This window comes from Lontra canadensis, unplaced genomic scaffold (genome assembly GCF_010015895.1).
Source record: "Lontra canadensis isolate GAN:19392208 unplaced genomic scaffold, GSC_riverotter_1.0 scaffold32, whole genome shotgun sequence".
NCBI classification, from domain to species: domain Eukaryota; kingdom Metazoa; phylum Chordata; class Mammalia; order Carnivora; family Mustelidae; genus Lontra; species Lontra canadensis.
In genome coordinates, this window is record NW_022631026.1 from 15076618 (window position 1) to 15095746 (window position 19129).

General features: G+C 50.6%; 1 protein-coding gene across 2 annotated transcripts; it reads left to right on the plus strand.

The window, feature by feature from the left end:
* Nucleotides 1–822: 822 nt before the first annotated feature.
* LOC116873202 (b(0,+)-type amino acid transporter 1-like) lies at nucleotides 823–10220 on the plus strand. 2 transcript variants are annotated; one of them, XM_032866909.1, is made up of 6 exons: nucleotides 825–1615; nucleotides 5235–5368; nucleotides 5545–5674; nucleotides 6825–6949; nucleotides 8781–8868; nucleotides 9363–10220. In XM_032866909.1, exons 1-6 carry the CDS (start codon nucleotides 863–865, stop codon nucleotides 9594–9596), a joined length of 1464 nt encoding a protein of 487 aa, XP_032722800.1. In that variant the 5' UTR covers nucleotides 825–862; the 3' UTR covers nucleotides 9597–10220. The 2 variants fall into 2 exon arrangements, with proteins under 2 accessions (XP_032722802.1, XP_032722800.1); XM_032866911.1 differs by lacking the exon at nucleotides 6825–6949 and having other exon boundaries at nucleotides 823–1615; nucleotides 9363–9538.
* The last annotated feature ends 8909 nt before the right edge of the window (nucleotides 10221–19129 follow it).

Sequence of the window (19129 nt, forward strand, 5' to 3'; positions counted from 1 at the left end):
CTCAGTGGGGAGCCTAGTGCTCCCCCAGCTTGTGCGTGTGCTCTCTCTCTGACAAATAAATAAAAAAAAACAAAAACAAAACACTTAAAAAAACAAAACACTATGCTATCTCTTTAAAAAAAAAAAGGGCAAGCTTACTCCATTTCATTTCCTATTCTAGCTACTTTGAATGGACTATGCTATTTAATCCTTAGAATTACCCTATGTGGTGGGTACTGTAATTAATGGACAGGTGAGTAGGGTGAAGTTCAGAGACCTCGTCTGAGTTCACACAACTGTGGGGGACTAGAGCTAGGATTTGAACGCAGGATCCCATTCCTGACCCTGCACCTTACTTTTAACCACCTGCTCCCTTCCTGCTAGGGGTATAAATTCTGTTCTGTACTATTTGAATTCTCTTCTTTGATCATATTGGTTCTTCCTTTAAGGGTTTGTGCAATTTTAATTGGAATCCCGACAAAATAGGGATTTTATTGCTTGCCTGATAAAACTACTGCAGAGATTTTTTTTAGATTCCTGATGTTCATTTGCTCACCATTCTTACTGTTGGCACGGAGCACCCATCCAACTCTTAGCCCACACACACAGTGTTGTGGGGTTGGGCAGTAGGGATTTCTGCTAAATCCCTCTTTTTTTCCCTTGATCTTTCCTGGGTTCCATTGGCAAAAAGCTCCTGCAGACTGCCTCTACTGGACTGGCAGATCCGTGAAGGCTCAGTCCTTTCAAAATGGGTGTCTGGTCTCTGGTTCAGATGTCCTCAGGCGCTGTAATCATTAACTCCTGCAGGAAGCTCACAAGACAGATTATCTATCAGAGCATCTGCTTCTGCTCAACTAGACATAGCAACTAGTGAAGTCCTGAGATGGAGAGAAGGCAGGAAAGAGACGGCGGTGAGGGGGTGGCAGGACGGGAGCCAGGTGGCAGGGGGCTAAGGCTGAGGAGGGAGATTGGCTTGTGGAGTGCTGTGTCCCTGACTGCTGGCTGTATGGTCGGTTCTGGTATCTTCATGTCACCACAGGGGGTCTTGGTCTACATAGGCAGCCCCGGGGCCAGTCTTGTGGTCTGGGCAGTCTGTGGTCTCCTGGCCATGATGGGCGCCCTGTGCTATGCTGAGCTGGGTGCTCTGGTTCCCAAGTCTGGGGGGGAGTATGCCTACATCCTGCAAATCTTTGGCTCCTTGCCAGCCTTCCTGGTTATCTACACGTTTGTGCTGTTGGTCAGACCAGCCGCCATCGCTGCCATCTCTCTGAGCTTTGCTGAGTATGCAGTGGCTCCGTTCTACCCCGGCTGCTCCTCGCTGCCACAGGCTGTGCTCAAGGGTGTGGCAGCCATCTGCATCCTGTCGCTGATGCTGGTCAACTGCAGGAGCTCGAGGCTGGCCACCATGCTGACGAATGTGTGCGTGGTCGCCAAAGTGGTCTCGTTGTTGGTCATCGTGGGGGGTGGGGCTGTGGTGCTGGGCCAGGGCCGTGGCTACACGGAAGCCTTTCTGTTTGCCTTCCACAATACCACACAGCAGCCCGGGCGCATCGGTATGGCCTTCTACCAGGGACTGTGGTCCTTTGATGGCTGGAATAATGTCAACTATGTGATGGAAGAGCTCAAGAATCCAAAGGTGAGTCTGTGATACTTCTTCAGGGTGTGAGATCTCCGGACATCAGCAGTTCCAAGTATTGTTATTTGAGCTGACAAGACCATGAGACATCAGCTGAAAGTGGGGGCTCCCTGTTTGCAGTCCTGAATGCCAGTCCACCATCTACCTTAATTTGTGTATGGAATTATATGAGTAATAATTTCCCAAGTGAGCATGGAACTTTATAGGATCACGCCTGAGGTCTCATTTGCCCTGTGAGGTAGGTACTCTTCCCCATTTTTCACATGGGAAAACTGAGGTTTAGAAAGAGGGAAGTGATTCTGAGGTCATGTGACTAGCGAGAGGCCATGCTTGATGACTCAGCTTGTTATCTATCTTGATAGTTGGAACATGCGGACTCTTGAGTTATTATGGAAATTAATTCTTGCTGTAAATATATTTGCTTAGGTTGCTACTTCTTTTCTTTTTTTTTTTTTTCTTTCCTGCAGGAATCTTTAATTCTCAGAGGATGAGAACTGAGTCTTTTCCTCTACCTCCTTGAGTCTGGCTAAGGGGTCTTTACATGTCTCAGCTCTCGATAAAAGCTCCCTGGAGGCGAGTGTTGGGAGAATTGGGGAGGTGACAAGGAGCTTGGAGGCTGAAGTCCAAGAGCAGAGAGAGATTGGGGTGAGGGCTGGAGTTCTGGGACCCAGTTTTTATTCTTCCATGTAAATCCTTGTGCTTTAGTCCTTGGCCTGTGAAACAAGATCTTCATAGCTGCCCCATCTACCTCACGGGGCTTCAAGGTGTCAGATGGCATAACCACTTGTGCATGGAGACAACGGCTGTAATTTGAGGTGAATGGCTAGTGTGTGCTCAGGTTGGCTCTGGGTAGGGTGGGAGCTATAGGGAGCTCATGGGGAGTAGACTACTCTCTCTGAACCCAGGCCCTGAGCTCAGAGCTGGTTGAGGGAAAGAGCAAGGGGCCCAAAGATGAGTGAGACAGGCTCCCATGCCATAGTGTGGATTAGCCACCTTTTTCCTGTAAAACATCAGAGAGTTAATATTTTAGGTTTTGCAGGCCACGAGGTCTCTGTCAAGATTACTCAAGTCCGTTGTAGCATGAAAATAGCCATAGGTAAACAAATGAGTGTGGTAATGGCCTCCAAAAAGTTTATTTACAAAAACAAGCAGCAGGCTGGATTTGGTCCACAGGCTGTAGCTCGCTGACCTCGGGTGTGTGTATGGAGCATTTTTGACAAATGTGGGTTTCAAAGCAAAAACAAAGCCATGGCTCTGAATGCTGGACATTTGAAAGGCTGGTTCTCACTCCACCCTCTGAAGCACATTTTCAGTGTATCTTCGTGTCACACTTTTTTTTTCAAAAAAACTGCAGAACCTGTGCCAAACCTGGGCCAGTCTTATGAATCTGAGCAAAGAGTTAAGGTGTTCAGGAACGAAGCCAGGAAATCCCACTGTTCTTGTGGTGCACCATGGGGCTTTGCTGTCATAGCTCATCAGCTGGCAGGTGCCCTGTCCAAGAGGAGTTAAGTTTAAAAGCCCATGAGGTCCACTTCCCTGGGACTGAGCATGTGGCTGGGTCATGCATGGTGGGTCTTTGCCTGCTGAGGGTCCTCCACCATGAGGCCCGTTGTGGGGGGCAACCCAGGACTCTGTTCCCCCAGCCCATCTTTGCCACAAGTGGCATCTTCTGGACCAGACAGAACACACTTTGAGGACTGGAAAGATGAGGAATTTGCTGTCATGCCTATGTAGTAGTTGGGGCAACTTCCTTTGCTTTTAGGTCCCCAGTTTTGAGAGCTAGAGGGGATGTGGAAGGACCCATTTTATATGAGACTCCATTGCCATCCTCCTGGCTTCCCGTGCACATAACTGTCACGTGACCTGCTAGGTCAGCTGACCAGCCTTCCTGGTTGTCTGGGGCTGAAGCGTTCCCAGGAATGCTGGACTTCTGGGGCTAAAAGCATGAAAATCGCAGGCAAACTGGGCTGAATTGGTCACCTATCTGGCCCCCGCCCTTAGAGGACAGGACAGGATGGGACAGAGGCTTGGATATAATAAAGCTTGCCTCCGCTTGCTGCTGCAACTCTCTGTTTCATTTGTGTTACACTTTAAGTGTCAGTAACAGCAATGCCAGGTTCTTGTGTCCCGTTTGGTATGGAGGGGAGAGGCCCTGGGCTCATCAGTGCTTGCCTGCCCCTCACAAGGTAAGCCAAAGGACACCTAGAGAAAGCTTTTCCTTCCTCCTACTTTGGAGTTTAAAGATGTCTATCCAGGGTGGCCCACGCCTGGGGAAAGTTGAGTAGTTCTGTGGGTCCCAAGGGAGACCCCTTCCTTCCATTTCCTCTTGGCTCCAGAATGATGGCCAGGGCTGGGCGTGTGAAGTCGGAGGGAATACACTGATGTACCCAGTTTTCATGGATTCCTCCATTTTTACTGGATGCCTGCTCAGTCCCTTTCTTTTATTATTTTTGAAAAATTTATTTATTTTAGAGAGACAGTGAGTGAGCAAGAGTGAGCATGAGCAGGAGGGGCAGAGGCAGAGGGAGACAGAGTCTCCAGCAGACTCTGTGCTGAGTGTGGAGCCCGATGCAGGGCTCGATCCCGCGACCCTGAGACCATGACCTGAACTGAAACCAAGAGTTGGACACTTAACCGACTGAGCCACCCAGCCCCTCAGTACCTTTCCTGGGAGACCATGGGTCAGATTGGCCCTTGGCTCCCAGTACAACCTGCTATGAGTTCCCACGACCCCTCTGTCCAGGCCCTTCTTTCTGTTCCTCTTCCATGACTCTTACACCTCGCAGAGGCAGAGCAGTAGGGAGTGCCACTTTACAGATCCCCAGTGACCCCCAATTTCCAGTTGAGGAGATGGAGGGGCAGAGTGGAACCCTTGGGAGTAATGGCCTGCAGTCTGGGCCTGCATTCTGGAGACCCAGAGACTGGGCAGGGTTGGCGTGGTGGTCTTGGAATATTCCAGCTGGAAAGATCAATGAACAGCCAAGAAGGAAGATCTTTTTTTTTTTTTTTTTTAAAGATTTTATTTATTTATTTGACAGACAGAGATCACAAGTAGGCAGAGAGGCAGGCAGAGAGAGAGAGGAAGGGAAGCAGGCTCCCCGCTGAGCAGAAGCCCGATGTGGGGCTCGATCCCAGGACTCTGAGACCATGACCTGAGCTGAAGGCAGAGGCTTAACCCACTGAGCCACCCAGGCGCCCCAAGAAGGAAGATCTTTAACTTTCTTGTCCCTTGTCTGTGCCTCTGCTCTCACGGTTGCCCCTGCTGGGAATGCCCCCATCCCCACCAGCGGGAGTCTCTCCCGTTCTTCCAGGAGAGCCCAGCATATGGCCCTGCTCATTCTGGAAGTTTTGGTGATAGCGCCTCTCCCCGCCCCACTCCTGTCAGCCCCTCTGTACCTCCACTGCTCTGACTGGTTAGTGCCCCTCAGGGCCTCCCAGGACACCTGTTCTTTCTGTGTCCACGATGTGGGGCTGTGAGCACATGGACGAGGGGCACACCCAGGGCCTGGCATATTCCCTGTGGCCAGGATAGTCTCAGCACTGCCCTGACGAGCGTGTTCTAGGGCCTGAGAAGGACCTCCCCCGCTAACATGGGGCCTCTTCTCCCGGATCTTTGCAGCAAAACCTGGTGTGGGCGCTGCTGATCGCCATCCCTCTGGTCACCAGCCTCTATCTCCTGGTCAACATCAGTTACCTGCTAGTGTTGTCATCCAATGAGATCCTCTCCTCTAATGCTGTGGCCGTGAGCTGGGGGTGAGTAAGTCAGGTGATGCAATCCTTGACAGCTGGGCAGACCATCCAGACTGGGGAGGGATAGTGCCCCCTGTGCATTTCAGCTTGCCTCTAGATGTTTTGCTAGCTCTGTTTCCTGGTGGTTGGCCTCCAGTTTGCTGCTGGAGTTCCTTCCCTTGATTCCTCTGTCGTCCTAGGAACCAGGTGCTGGGAGCCTGGGCCTGGCTGGTACCCTTGGCTGTCACACTCTCCACATTTGGCTCCGTCAATGGGATATTCTTCGGTGGAAGCCGTGTGTGTTATGCGGCTGCAAGCGAGGGCCACATGGTGAGAGATGGGGTCCCGGCCGGGCGAGGTGGGGGTGCTGCAGGAGGAAGGACTGGAAGGACGGCAGAGGCTAAGCTTTCTCCTGCCTGAACTTAGCTCTGAGCCTAAGCCAGGCCTTCCCCTGTAAGACAGAGCCCTGTTCTTTCTAAGAATGGGATTAAAGCATCCCACCCCTCTCCATTTAAACTCTAATCCTTCGACTTCCGGGTTTTGGGAGATCACCATACAGGGCCACTGTGGAGCTTGTAGGTGGTGGGGATGTTTGTACACTCCGGGGGTGTGGGGGCAGTGGGTGAAGCCATAGGAGTAGACCCAATGTGGATGCCCAGGGCCCTTCCCCCAGGGACTGTCCCTCTGGTAGCCTTTGTGGCAATGATCCTGAGTAACGGGCAGCTCCCAGGCGTCCGGAGCTGACAACAGCAAACATTCCACGTCGTTCATCAGTCCCTGGGTCCCCTGTGGCTCTGCTTCAGGCTGGGGTTTGTGTTCAGATTTCTTCTTTTGGGACTCTGAATCTGTTCTTATCTCAGGGACCCAGGCCAAAGTATGTTTTTGCCTGGAGCAGGTGGCCGGGGTTAAAGAGACCAAGCCAAACCACACAAACGGATTTTGAGCCTCTGCTGTGTTACTCCTGCTCACAGTTCATTGGCCAAGCCCAGCGCCAATGGATGGGGAACCAGACAGTATTTGTCCCACAGGGGTGGGAGGGGGAGACTGACTATTTGCTGAGTAATAGTACAGTCTACCATAATAACCCACAGTCCTACTCCATGCTCCACTGGCAACTGCCCTACCCTTTCCTCCCCCTTTGTCTGTCTTCCCACCCTTGGTCCCTCTTCCTGTGTTGGGGATGAGCAATAGAAAGTTGAATGACCTGGCCAGGCGCCTGCTTCAGCTCTCTACACTCTCTCCCAGCTGGGTCCTGGCTGGCCTGGCGGGATAGGTCCCCCCATTCTGCATCCTGGGCCTGGTTTCACCCCAGGTGAGCCACAGAGATCTACACCCAGAAGCAGTGGAGACTGGGGACTATTAGGTTGGGCCCACTGGTGTCCAGAATGAATTTGGCCGGGGAAGAGGGCAGGAAGCTTCCCAGGGCATGTAGCTGCTGTGGCTCCCCGGGGGGCTGCCTGACACCTGGCTTTGCTCCCAGCCCCAGCTTCTGTCCATGGTTCATGTGCATCGCCTCACGCCAACTCCGGCCTTGATGTTTACCACCGCAGTGGCTCTGGTCCTGGTCATCCCGGGAAACTTCAGCACCATCGTGAACTTCTTGAGGCAAGTGAGACTGTCCTCCTGTGTGGGTATCTCATGGTGCCTTTGTGTGCACGCTCACATACACTCATTCACATATTTAAAAGTCCTCTGTGTGTGCACACTCATGCACATGTGTGTGTATATCCATACACGCTTCTAAGCCCCTATGTGTAACTATCATATATATGCTTGTATGTATACATACATATGTGCACGCACACTTCTGGAAGCCTGAGCTCAGCCATCTCAGCCATTCCCTCCCCGTTGTACTTCCAGATGTTTTAAAAAAGACTTTATTTATTTACTTGAGAGAGAGACACAGTGAGAGAGAGCATGAGAGAGGAGAAGATCAGAGGGAGAAGCAGACTCCCCGTGGAGCTGGGAGCCCGATGGGGGACTCGATCCCAGGTCTCTGGGATCATGACCTGAGCCGAAGGCAGTTGCTTAACCAACTGAGCCACCAGGCTCCCTGTTTCCCAAATTCAAGTGCGTCTCCCTTCTGTCTTGCCCTGTTTCCCAAAATTCAATGAGACAAGTGTTTCACCAAGAGGCAGATGAGCAAAAGGCTTGTGCTGTCTTTGTTATTTTTTAATTCTTCCTTGTTCCTTTCCTCTGTCGCCGGGATCATGTTGAGGCCATCGTCAGGCTTTACTCCCCACTACCTGCAGCTCTTGGCTGTGACATGATTTTGCCTTTGTCGTCTGATCTGTGTTCAGGACTCTGACCCAGCATATCTCTAGTGAACACAAGGCAGACTCACAGCCACACTGGGTATAGTCAGTGATTGGATCAAAGTGGAGAGATGTTCTGACCCCCTTTATTACCTTCTCTGGGGCAGAAATGATGGGCAGTTGTGCCGTCTAGCCGTCCAGCCATAACTTTATGACCTCATCTGAAGCAGGGTTGGTGGGTGTGTCCTCACACCGACAGGCGAGCGCAGCATCTGGATGCAGAGGGAGTTCTCTGAGGAATTTTTTTCATGCATTGTGTGCTCTCTCTTTTGTTGTCATAAGTATAATTAATTTCCTGGAACAGGATCTACAGTGCTTGATGTGACTTTCTTCAGAACATTGAGTAACAGACCTGGTTTTTCTTTTTATCTTCTTCCCATGAGAAAGGCTAAATTCATGATATGCCAAGAATAAATCAAACCCATGGTGAGCCCAGGGTTTCTTTAGACTGAGATTTGGGGGATGTGACCGAGAATGTTCCAGCACAGAGTGAGAATGTTAGGATGACACATCCCAATGAGGACACAATGTCTCCCCATCTTGACTGCCTCCAGGGACAGCCTGGTCTGGACCCTGTCTCCAAGGGCAGGTGAGGTTTTCATTAGACCTTCATCAGCCACTCAGCTACCCACACTGGCAAAGACAGAGGCCAGGGGCTGGTTTGGGTGCTCCACGGCCTACCCTGTCACCAACTCTAAGGTAGGAGGATCTGCTATGAGTGTGTGGTCCCTGAGGAGATCACAGGCTCCTTGAGATTCCACCAAACTCTTTCTTTTGGACACACATATGCACTTCCCTCCCTTTGAAAACTGTCCTCTTCTGTCCAGCCAGGGGCAGTCAAGAAAGGTCCAATCTGAAGCCAGGTGGGGGCCTGGGCTTGTGTACCTGTCACTTGGTGACTGAAGATGAAAGAGGAGGGAATACCCCCCAATGCATTCTTGTTCTTGGTGCCCCAGCCTTGCCTTCTTTGCTTAGCCTGCATGAATAAGGGGCTGGGGGTAGCTGAAAGGCCTCTGATGAGCTTGCACTTGTGCCCTGGGTTTGCATCAACAAGGCCAGCACCTCTTGCAGGCCCAACCAGGGCAGGGCCTGGTAGTGAGTGGCTTCTGTTTGCCTTTCAGCTTTCTTGGCTGGATCACCTATGGAACCACCATTGGCTGTCTCTTGTACTTGCGGATAAAGAACAAGAATCTTCCTCGACCTTACAAGGTAGACTTTGGAATAAACATTGGGCTTCTTTCAACCCTAGTTTGTGCATGAGGCAGATTGTTGGTCCACAGCCTCATCCAGGGTGGCCGCTGTCATATTTAGTAGAAGATGTCTGTATTTCCTGGGGGGGGGGGTGAGGGACAGCTGGGTCCTAGGGCCTTGATTCTGCTTGCTGGGGACTCATTTCTCCTCTGGAGGACTCTGAGGGAGAACGATGAGAGACACGTGCCCAGAGGAGGCTCACACACAGTAGGACTCACAAAGCACAGAGAAGATCAAGCTGGGTCCCAAAGTCTTGGCTCCTTGGATGGCCCCCGTAACCCAGCACGTGGCTTTTCTGGCTAGGCAAGGTATGATGGCAGGGACAGGAAGAGGGGAGCTGGTGGCAGGTGGAAGCAACAGGCAGGCAGGCAGGCAGGTGGGAGGGACAGAACCCAGGGGCCACACACCCTGTCCCGTGCCTCTCCATCATCCAGTCTCTGTGTCTCTGGCAGGTCCCCACCGTCATCCCTGTCATCATGCTCCTTGCTTCTTTCTACCTGGTGCTGGCACCCATCATCGAGCACCCCCAGACTGAGTTCCTGTACATCTTCCTGTTCCTGCTCAGTGGCATCCCGGTCTATTTCCTGCTTGTCTACTTCCGATGCCAGCCCAAGTGGTCGCAGATGGCCACCCTATATCTCCAGCTGCTCCTGGAAGTTGCTCCAACCATTAAAAATGTGGGCTAAAGGACTGGACAGGTGCACACTGCCCTCCTTGCTGCAGACACGTCTGTCCCCACACAGGTGGCCTTGCCAGATTTTCTGTAGGTTGTGCATAATTCCAATGAGTGAATGGAAGGCTAAATACAGCTACTGTGAAGCTTTGGGGGGTATCCAACCAGGACAGCATCCCCCTTTCTCTAAGAACTATGCCTCCAGTGCAGGCGGATCTCACAGCCACATTGGTATTACGTGGCTGCCTGCCTGGGAATAGCTACTTGACATTCCAGGTGGGCAGCATGAAATACATTCCCTTCTCTGGGGATCTTGGAGTTAGAATTCTGATGGTTGTCTCATCTGAGGAACAGTAAATTCTGGAGGCTGTGTGGGACTGTCTTCTCTTATGTGGGCAGAGTAGAGAAAGCCCCCATGGAGAGAGGAATGAAGATACACAGAGAAATGGTGTTGAGAAATTCCTTGGTGCCTAAGAGCTGGGGGTATGACCTGAGCAGGCAGCTGCCTTGGTCCCTGGCTGCTTTTCAGTTCTGGTCTCTGTCCTTCTGTGGCCCAACTGCCATCTGACTGTCCTTCCTGCTTTTTTATTGTCTGGGACAACGTGATACCTTATAATAAATTTCCAATTTTGGCTCAGGTGGGTTTGAGTGAGTTCTTATTTCTCGCAAATGGAAAAGATCTGGGTCTGACAAACCTTCTTCAGGAAGACATGAGACTTTAGTTCCTATTTAAAGCCTCCAACTGGCTTGAACAGAGAAAGAACAAGAGACAGATCCCTGGGAGGGAGGGATTTTGTTGGCTTTGGGTGAAAGGGAGGATGGTCGAATTTCTAGAAGAAAGGGTGGAAAGTTAGAACAGACCTCAGAAGGCTAATGCAGTTATAGGACTAAAGAGAGGCAAGGGGGCAGAGATATCTGGCTGCCCAGGGGAAAATGTGGGACAGGAAGGATGATGACAATGCCTAGAAAGACTGGGGGTGCAGCTTCTGAGTCCATCGGGGGGGCAGTCAAAAAGAGGAGGGGGCAGGGACACTGCTCAGCACCTCTCCTCCTGCAGCTGCACTGGGACACCTGTCTATGGCCTTCCTTTTATCACCCAGATATGGAAAAGGCTCCCACAAGATCTTTTGGTTAAGTTTTCTTCTCACATCAACCAGTTCTCCATTTTTGCAACACCAACGGGGTGTCCAGAGATTCCATTCAATTCTGACACTATCTTGAGTTGATACAGACCTGCCAGAGCTAAAGGGCTCAGGCACCAGGGGCAGACATCAGTCTCAACTCTCGGCTCCCTGGATACCCGTGCTTCTGCCCAACTTGGTTAAGCCCCTCCCTTCACAGTCGATCACTTGCTAGAATGACTCAGGACTCTGGAAAACACTTGATTTACTATTATAAGCTCATTACAAAGGATACAACTCAGGAGGAGTCCCGTGGAAGAGGTGCATAGGGAACTTCCATGCTATGGTCTCTTTGGATATGTCGCCCACCTGGCACCCTGATGTGTACGCCAACCTGGAAACTCTCTGAAATCTGTCATTTGGAGGTCTTTATGGACATTCCATTTATGTAGGTGGATCAATCATTGGCCATCGTGATTGAATTCAATCTCTAGCTCCTGGGATCTCCCCAGAGGTTGGAGAGTTCCAACCTGCTCATCTGTCTTGGACTTGTCCGGAAACCAGTCCCCATCCAGAAGCTATCTGGGGCTCCCATCCACCATCATCTTGTTAGCCTACAAAAGACACTCATCACTTGGAGAATCCAATGCTTTGGGAGCTGTGGGCAGGGAACTGGGGACAAAGACCTAATATTTATCTTTTGTTATACCATCCTTCTGAACTGTGAACTCTTTGTCAGTGCTGTTCCTGAGGACATGTTGCTTGTGAAATTCTAGGAGAAACTTCATATCCCTTACCCCAGCAGCACAGCCTACCTTAGAGAAAAGAAAATTATGAGGCTGGGTCTATCCAGTTCCTTGTCAAGGGAGACCATGGATCAGGCTGAAAGTTCCCAGAAAAAGCTCTGAATTAGTTCTTTCCTCTTCAGTTTCCCACCAAACTGTGCCTTTGTCTCTCCTGAGCCTCACTGGGCCAGGTACCCTAGTGTTTGGTTGCATGCTCCCTGCTGGGCTGTGGGTCTGGTGAGGGTGGGCTGTTCTTACACATGTTTGTACATCCCTCATTTCCTATCATGCTCCTGGGCTCCTTGCTGACCAATAACGTTTGGTGAATCAAAATAATGAAATATTTGTTGAACAATGAGGGGATGTATGAGATTTATATTTTTTTAGGATTTGTGAGCCTGGTTTGCTTCCCGATAGTGCCTGCTCTGCCCTGGGCCCTGTGTTGAGAATGTTCTCTAAGGAGGAGAGACATTGCCCAAATCTTGAGCAGTCACATCCAGCTGGCAGTGGGTGCAGGCCTAGAGGTGGAAAGCAGAAAGAGGAGCTGAAGTCCCACAGCATTGGCCTTGGATCATGCACTCCAGTTAGGCTGTGTCCCAGTGACTCAGTCTTCTCATCCTTTCCATAACTGGCTTCCTTTTGGCTCACAGTCCTTTTGTGATGGTGCAAAGAGTCCTCCAGGTCAGGCTCTTAGAAGGCAGCATCTTGTTCCTTGCAGTTTCCTAGGACATCTTCCTTGATCTCCTGTTCTGCCCCCAGACCCCTTAGTAAGCCCCAGAGTAGCAGTGGGGAGTGATCCTAGGTAGAAATCTGAGATTTCCTAAGAAATTAGTATATCAGACTTCCTTGCTCTGAGTCAAGAGCATGATTTCTATTGTTACTTATCTTCTATAATCAGAGATAACATAGTGTCATGATGCTGGCCTTCGGATTGGAGAAAAAATGTTCTGAGTCTTGGGACCAGGGTCTAAGTCCTCTATATTCCTTCTAGAGAAGGAATAAGTTCCGGGAAAGGTGTGGGGCAGGTGTTGGCTAGTTTCCTGGGGGCAGGCCAGTGTTCTTTAACCCTAGGTCCACCCAACAGCATTTAGATGTTTCTGTTTAGGGCAGAGCCTGGCTGCTCCCAGTCATAAGCACTCAATTCTTTGGACTTCCTTTTGACCATTTACACTCTTCTGCTGAATACTTAGAATGGGGGAAACTGAGTCTCATAAATTAATCCATGCAAATGAGTGTCATGGTTAAATTTTCAAACACTACAAAAGGTACAAAGGGAAAGTCAACATTTCTTACTCCACACTCCCCATTTCCAGTGTGATCAGTTTCCTTGCTTACTTCTGGAAAGCTTTTGCACACGTGTGTAAGCCATGGTAGAGTACACTGCTGCTTCGCTCATTAGAGTAATGGCAACCTATTCAGTTCTTCCTGTTGAGGGGAAACAGTTCTCTTTCCTTCTCTCTGTCCCCAGACCAGGGGTCTGAGTCCTTTACTGTGGTGGTCATACATACATACTGTTCACTATCCTTTAGCTCTTCTTCTGACCACATGGTAGGATTGCAGTTCCCTGTCCCCTTGGAGTTAGATGTTATCATAAGACTTGTTTTGGTTAATAAACTGTGAGTTGAAATGTACATTTCTGTTAGGGTGAGGCTTCAAGAGCCAGTGCACAAGTTCCTGCATTTTCCATTTCCCTCTGCTTTAGTGCCTGGCAGTGTCCTCATGGCTGTTCTGTTAGCCGAGTCCTGACATAACAATGATAAAGAAGAGGGCCAGTCCCCAGCTAACCCTACGTTGGCATGTAGTGTGAGCAAAATTAACTTCTTGTTTAAACCACTGAGACTGGGGGATGTTTGTTACTGCAGCAGAATCTAGCCCATCCTGACTGTTCATCCGTCCTCCGTTCATGGGTCTTACAAGGACCCAGGACTGCTGACCAATTGAGCCAGGCCTCAGTCTGAGAGTTGCCCAGGAAAGCACAGGTGGTGTGAGCTCGTTCTTTTGCTGGTCTCTCCTCCTCCCTGTCACATCATTCCTGTTATTCCTCACCTGCCTTCCCCGTCCTTCTCCTCCAGGCCCCCCCCTCCGGTCCCCACCCCCAACACATTTTCTTCCTTTACCTTCCACGGTCCCGCAGTCTTATTCTGCCTCTAGGGGAAGAAAAACTGGTTCTGCAAATAGGCCTAAAAGAAATTTTGCTAGTGAGAGCTTTGGAATATTTGTTCCTGCTCAGGTGTGCACTGAAGAAAGAAAACTGGTCAGCCCAGCCCCTGGGTAGCAGTAAGAAAGACACAAGGAGGTAAATACAAATACAAAAGCCAGCAGATGGTTACTTTCAGACATCACTCTGATGCACACAGATAAACACTAACACCTTCCCCTTTTAAACAGCAATGGACTAGACTCTAGATTTTTCTGAAAATTCACTAACACTTAATGGGGGAGAGCTTTTTTTATATAAGCCTTTTTTAATCAGCACATTTCTTTTTTACTGGATGCTTAGTATTATTGGCTTATTGTTCATGCATGTTCTGTTGATTCTACTTTGTCATATTATAAGAAAAGCTAGAGGCGTCACCTTGCTGTATAAAAAAGTGATGATCCCCAAATAGGCACCCTCTTTCTTCCCAAATCATCATTTTCCTCTGTGTTCTAGTTATCCTCCTGAATTAGTGTTTGCCACTATTTTTTTCTACAAATGAAATCTCTATTTTAGGTGTAGGAAGATACATTTAAACCATAAAGTTATTGCGACATAGACCATGAACTTTGTTGACTACAGAGTGTCTATGGGACATAGATGCTCTTAAATTATCGCTATTGATTTGTTTCATTTATGTTAATTTGGGATTGAAACTTTCTGGAAAATGAAGAACCTCAAAACTTTCTTTAAAATATCTCTCACACTGACTTGCAGAGTGTGTCATGGAATCAGGACTGTTGGGAGTGAGTATAAAGCATTTGGGAACACTGAAAATAGATAAATAAAACTAAAGAAAAATATTTTGCAACTCATCTCTGACTATGTCCCTTTAGGAAACATCTTTTTTGGAATGAAGTTTAGATTTGTATATCTATGCTTTTCATTTGAGACCCAGAAACGCTGTACAATTTCTAAGGTGAAAAATTATGTGATGTTCTATATATAAAAGAAAGGTCAGAATTTTATTGCTTTAGTCCAAAGGCCTCTTCAAGCTCTTCAGAAAAAAAGGCCTGAAACAAAGCTCTCTTTAAAACACAAGGCAAAAGTAGAACAGCAAAGACGGGCTTCTGAATGTAAGAGCAAATGGTCTCTTTAGAGCGTTTCCTGCTCCGGCAGTCAGATCAGTCCATCCAAAGCGCCTGGTGATCCGGTCAGAGATGAAAAGGCAGAGGAGCCGGTGGGGAGATGGGAGCTCAGTAGAAAGGTCACTGGTCACTGGGCCTCCCCGATAGGTCCTGGGCCCTCCCTCGGGTCCTGGGGGCTGTGAGAGGGAGGGACACAGGAGCCCGGGGGACCCTGAGCTTCTGTGTTCACAGGGCGACCCTGCTGCAGGGGCCCATCTCCGCCTGGGATTCATGGATCCTGGCGCTGCTCATGACTATTGTCACCGCCAGGGAGTGGCCCCGGGGCGGGGGGGCTGCCTCAGAGCGGGGAGTGGCAGGGGGTGGGGGGGATTCCAGCCCGTCTCTTGGGCCGCTGGTTGGTGCTGAAGCCTGGGTCCCTGGCCTCAAGCTCCAACAGGCAGGAGGCCCTGAGGCCGGCCTGCTCCAGGAATAAGCCGCGGCCTGACGGGAGGCCCGGGGAGGGAAAGGCGGCGGGGCCTTGCGCTCGGTAAGGAGGCCCGAGCCAGGCAATGGGGCCTGAGATCAACTGTAGCTTTGGAGAGGAGAGTGGGGCTCGGGAGATGCATGGGGCTCCTGGTGCTGAAAGGGTGTGAGGATGAGGGCAGATCTGCTGGGGCAGGGTGGGGTGGGGTGGGGTGGGGGAGTGGGAGGAGGGGGGTGGGGGCGGGCAGAGCAGGTGTGAGGGGTGCTGATGGGTCTGAGGCCATCAGCAGGGCAAGAAGGGCCTGGTCGTCTGGGCTGTGGGTCAGGGAACGGGGATGTTGGCTTTGACCGCTTAGGGTTTGAGCCTGGGTAACTTGGTGAATGTGTTATGATTCTTGACAATAGGGAAGATGGGACAGATTTGGAGGAAAGGGAGGCTTTAATTTTGCTCAGTTTAGAATACCATGAAATGTTCCCGTGGAGATAGTTGGGTGAGTTTGTGTATCTGGAGCTCAAAGGCCTTGGCTAGAGAGGAAAGGTGGAAATACAAGCCACAGGAGAAAATAAGAAGGTTGAAGACTTCCGTGCCGTAAATAAGCTATTGACCGACCAACCTCTTAGATTTCTACCTAGAAATCTACCAGGCCTGTTTTATTTAATTTTTTAAAAAAGATCTTATTTATTTATTTATTTTTTTGACAGAGATAGAGAGAGAGAGAGAGTAGTGAGAGAGGGAACACAAGCAGGGGTAGGGAGGAGGGAGAAGCAGGCCTCCCGCTGAGTGGGAACCCTGGGATCATGGCCTGAGCCGAGCAGATGCTTAACGACTGAGCCCAGGCGCCCCATACCAGGCCTGTTCTAATAGCTCCCCCTCTACCTCTCCCATAGGTACTTCTCACGTGCGGGTCCCAACACTCACAGCTTCTGCTGAAGAATCTCAGAGGAGCTCCTAGAGAATTTCCTCTTAGTAATAGGGGTGGGGACTTGGCCCATGCCACCTCCAAGTTACTCAGAGGATAGCCAGCTCCCCTGTTGTGTGGGGGGTGTGGTTGCCACCCCCTTTCCTTAGAGCCACCCCGTCCCCCAACCTGCCATGTTCAGAGTCCTGGCCCTGGGTCTGGCCTTGATGACATCTGAACAAACCAGTGCTTAGAAGGCAGACGGGGTGTTGGAGTGCGTGGCAGCTTTGGTTCCCTGCCTTGCACCACAGCTCCCCTGGCCCAGGCCCTCCTGGTTGCTCCACACCTCCCAGGGCCTGGGGTCTTATTTCTGAACAGCCCGAGGGCTGGCTCTTGTCTCCAGCCGCTCCTCTCTGGTACCATGTCCTACGCATGAGGGCCATTTGCACGCCAGACTTTCGGACGCTTCCTGCGCACTGGTTTGCTTTGTTGCTTCCTGCTCCGAGGCTGCAGAGCACTGGAGGCCTCACCTGATGCTTCCGGGCTGTCTGTCTGGCTCTTGCTGGGGAGAAGCTGGCAGGACAGTGAACAGACAAGGAGCACGTCCCTTCTGTCCTCCTGCCTGCCAGTCTGCTTCTAGAGCCCCCTGTTTGCAGGCCCAGCCGGGAAGCAGCTGACAAGGGGGACAGGGACTTTGCAAGGCTCTAGCCCCAGTGGCACAAAGCGGGGAAGCGTGCGTCCGGAGCTGAGACACGCTGGCTTGAGGACTGCCTAGCACCATGCCCTGCTACCTGTCCTTGCTTGGCAAGCTCTTGCCAGTCCCTGGGTCTCAGCTCAGGTGTGGTTTTCTCAAGCCAGCTTCCTCTGGACCCAGTGTCCTCCTGGTTTCTCATAGAGCCCTGTGCCTACTTGTAACCAGCACAAGACAGCTTGCAGGAAAGCCCTCTGGTTGTCGGCCACCCTCACTCGGCTGCGAGCTTCTGGAGGAGAAAGACTTTGTCTGGTAATTACTTGTAAACTTCCCAGGAAGTCTTTGTTGAACTGTAGTTCCTGAGGTTGTAAGTGCTTCCTGGGAGAAAGCTAGGGAGTAAGTGAAGGGTGTTGGTTTTATTCCCAGTTCCCCCTCATATAGGTTCCCCTCAAACAGTTGGCGCTGCCATTCTTTTCTCCAACAATAATGATTAATGTTTATTGAGCACCTGGCAGGTACCAGGCGCTCTTCTTCACGTTCCCCATGAATCAACTCATTTAATCTTCACAAACATTAAACTGAGGCACAGAGATGTTAAGTGGCTTGTCTAAGGTCACACAGCTAAAAAGTACTAGAACCAGAATTTAAGTTACAGACAGTCTGAGTTCCAGAGACTGGGGTCTTAGCCACTATTTACAAAAATGTAGCCCAAGGATGATGGGAATTAGGAAAATGTGGCCAATTTATGCTGATGACAATGATAACAATCATACTCTCTCTCTCTCTTTTAAAAGATTTTATTTATTTATTTGAGAGAGAGAGAGAGAAAGCACAAATGGTGGGGAGGGGCAGAGAGAGAAGTAGAAGCAGACTCCTTGCTGAGCAGGGAGCCTGATATGGGGCTCAATCTCAGGACCTGAGCCAAAGGCAGACACTTAACTGACTGGGCCACGCAGGTGCCCCAACAATATCATACTTTATATACTTTATCATACTCTTGATAAAAAACATTACTTCCATAGTAAATCGAGTTCTATCACATTGCTTCTCTCTAGGAAATAATATCTCCCTTCTTTTGGTGAACTGAGCCTCCCAGCTCTGCAAATATAAAGTTCTAGAAGAGGCTGTGGAACATAGTATTGATAACCACCAAGTGGATGGGGGACCCAGATGGGACCAATGATAACTCTCTCTGGGATTTCTCAGGTTGGCACTAAAAGATGAGGGTCGTGCCTCTTTGAGGTGAAGCTGGGAGATGCTCCAGGCTTAGGGAGAAGCTAGTCTCCCAGAGGAAGAAGCCGGTTCACAGAGAGACGCCGGCATGGGGAAAAGGAGAGTGCCTCCATTCTCTGCGCTGGGTCGTGAGGCTCTGAGCTGGTAAATCCCTCTTTGACGTCATCTAGTTTGTCTGGTTTCTCACGCTTGTGAATAGAAGGTCCCTAATAGCAGTTTATAGTGTCTAACACCCTTTCACAGGTAGTTGATTCTTACTAGCCTGAGGAGGCAGCAAGGTAAGAATCAGATCCCCACTTTTCAGAAGGGAAACTGAGGTTGGGAGCAGCTAAGTGAATGCCAAGCGGCAAGTGAACAGTAGAGCTGGCAAAGCGGTGGGGGGGAGGGGTCTGTCTACTTTTCCACCCTGTGCTCCCAGGGAGCCCTATGGAGGGGGCTTGGCCCCACCTGTCTCTCAGTAGCTTTGACCTGGCCTTTGCCTCCTCCCTTTCCTAGTTGCTTGATGTGGGGCCTATGGGGCTGGGAGCCTGTTTCTGCAGGGCAGGGGATGACAGACTGCCCTGGAGCTCACAGGGCCATGTGGGACAGAGGTGACTGGGTACAGCGGGCACAGGGGCAGGGCGGCCTGCTTGCGGCAAAGCTGCACGGGGGCCCAGCTGCCAGCTGCCCCCAGGGCTGGGCTGTCCACCTGCACAGTGCCTCACCCCCTCCCGGGCACCTTGAGGGCCTGGGGAAGCTCCTCCTCTTGCCAAACCAGATCTGGGGTTCCCTCTCTGGTCTGGGCCCCAGCACAGGCAGGAAGTGGGTGTGGGGGCCTCTTCTGGCCTGGGGGCTGGAAAACCAGAGGCACCTCTGGTCTGGAGCTTGGCAATCCAGTTTGGGATTGCCAAATGCCAGTCCCAACCACTACTCTGAATCCTAGTTTAGAATCTTCTTAACCATGGTGAGAAGAGCTGGGAGCCTGTGACAGGAGGGAACTTCCTGTTTACTGCGGGTGTCAGGGATGGTCTGAGAGGGACAGTCTTTTGTGGTTAATGTGGGTCCTGACATTTCCCCCTCTCCCCTTGGGC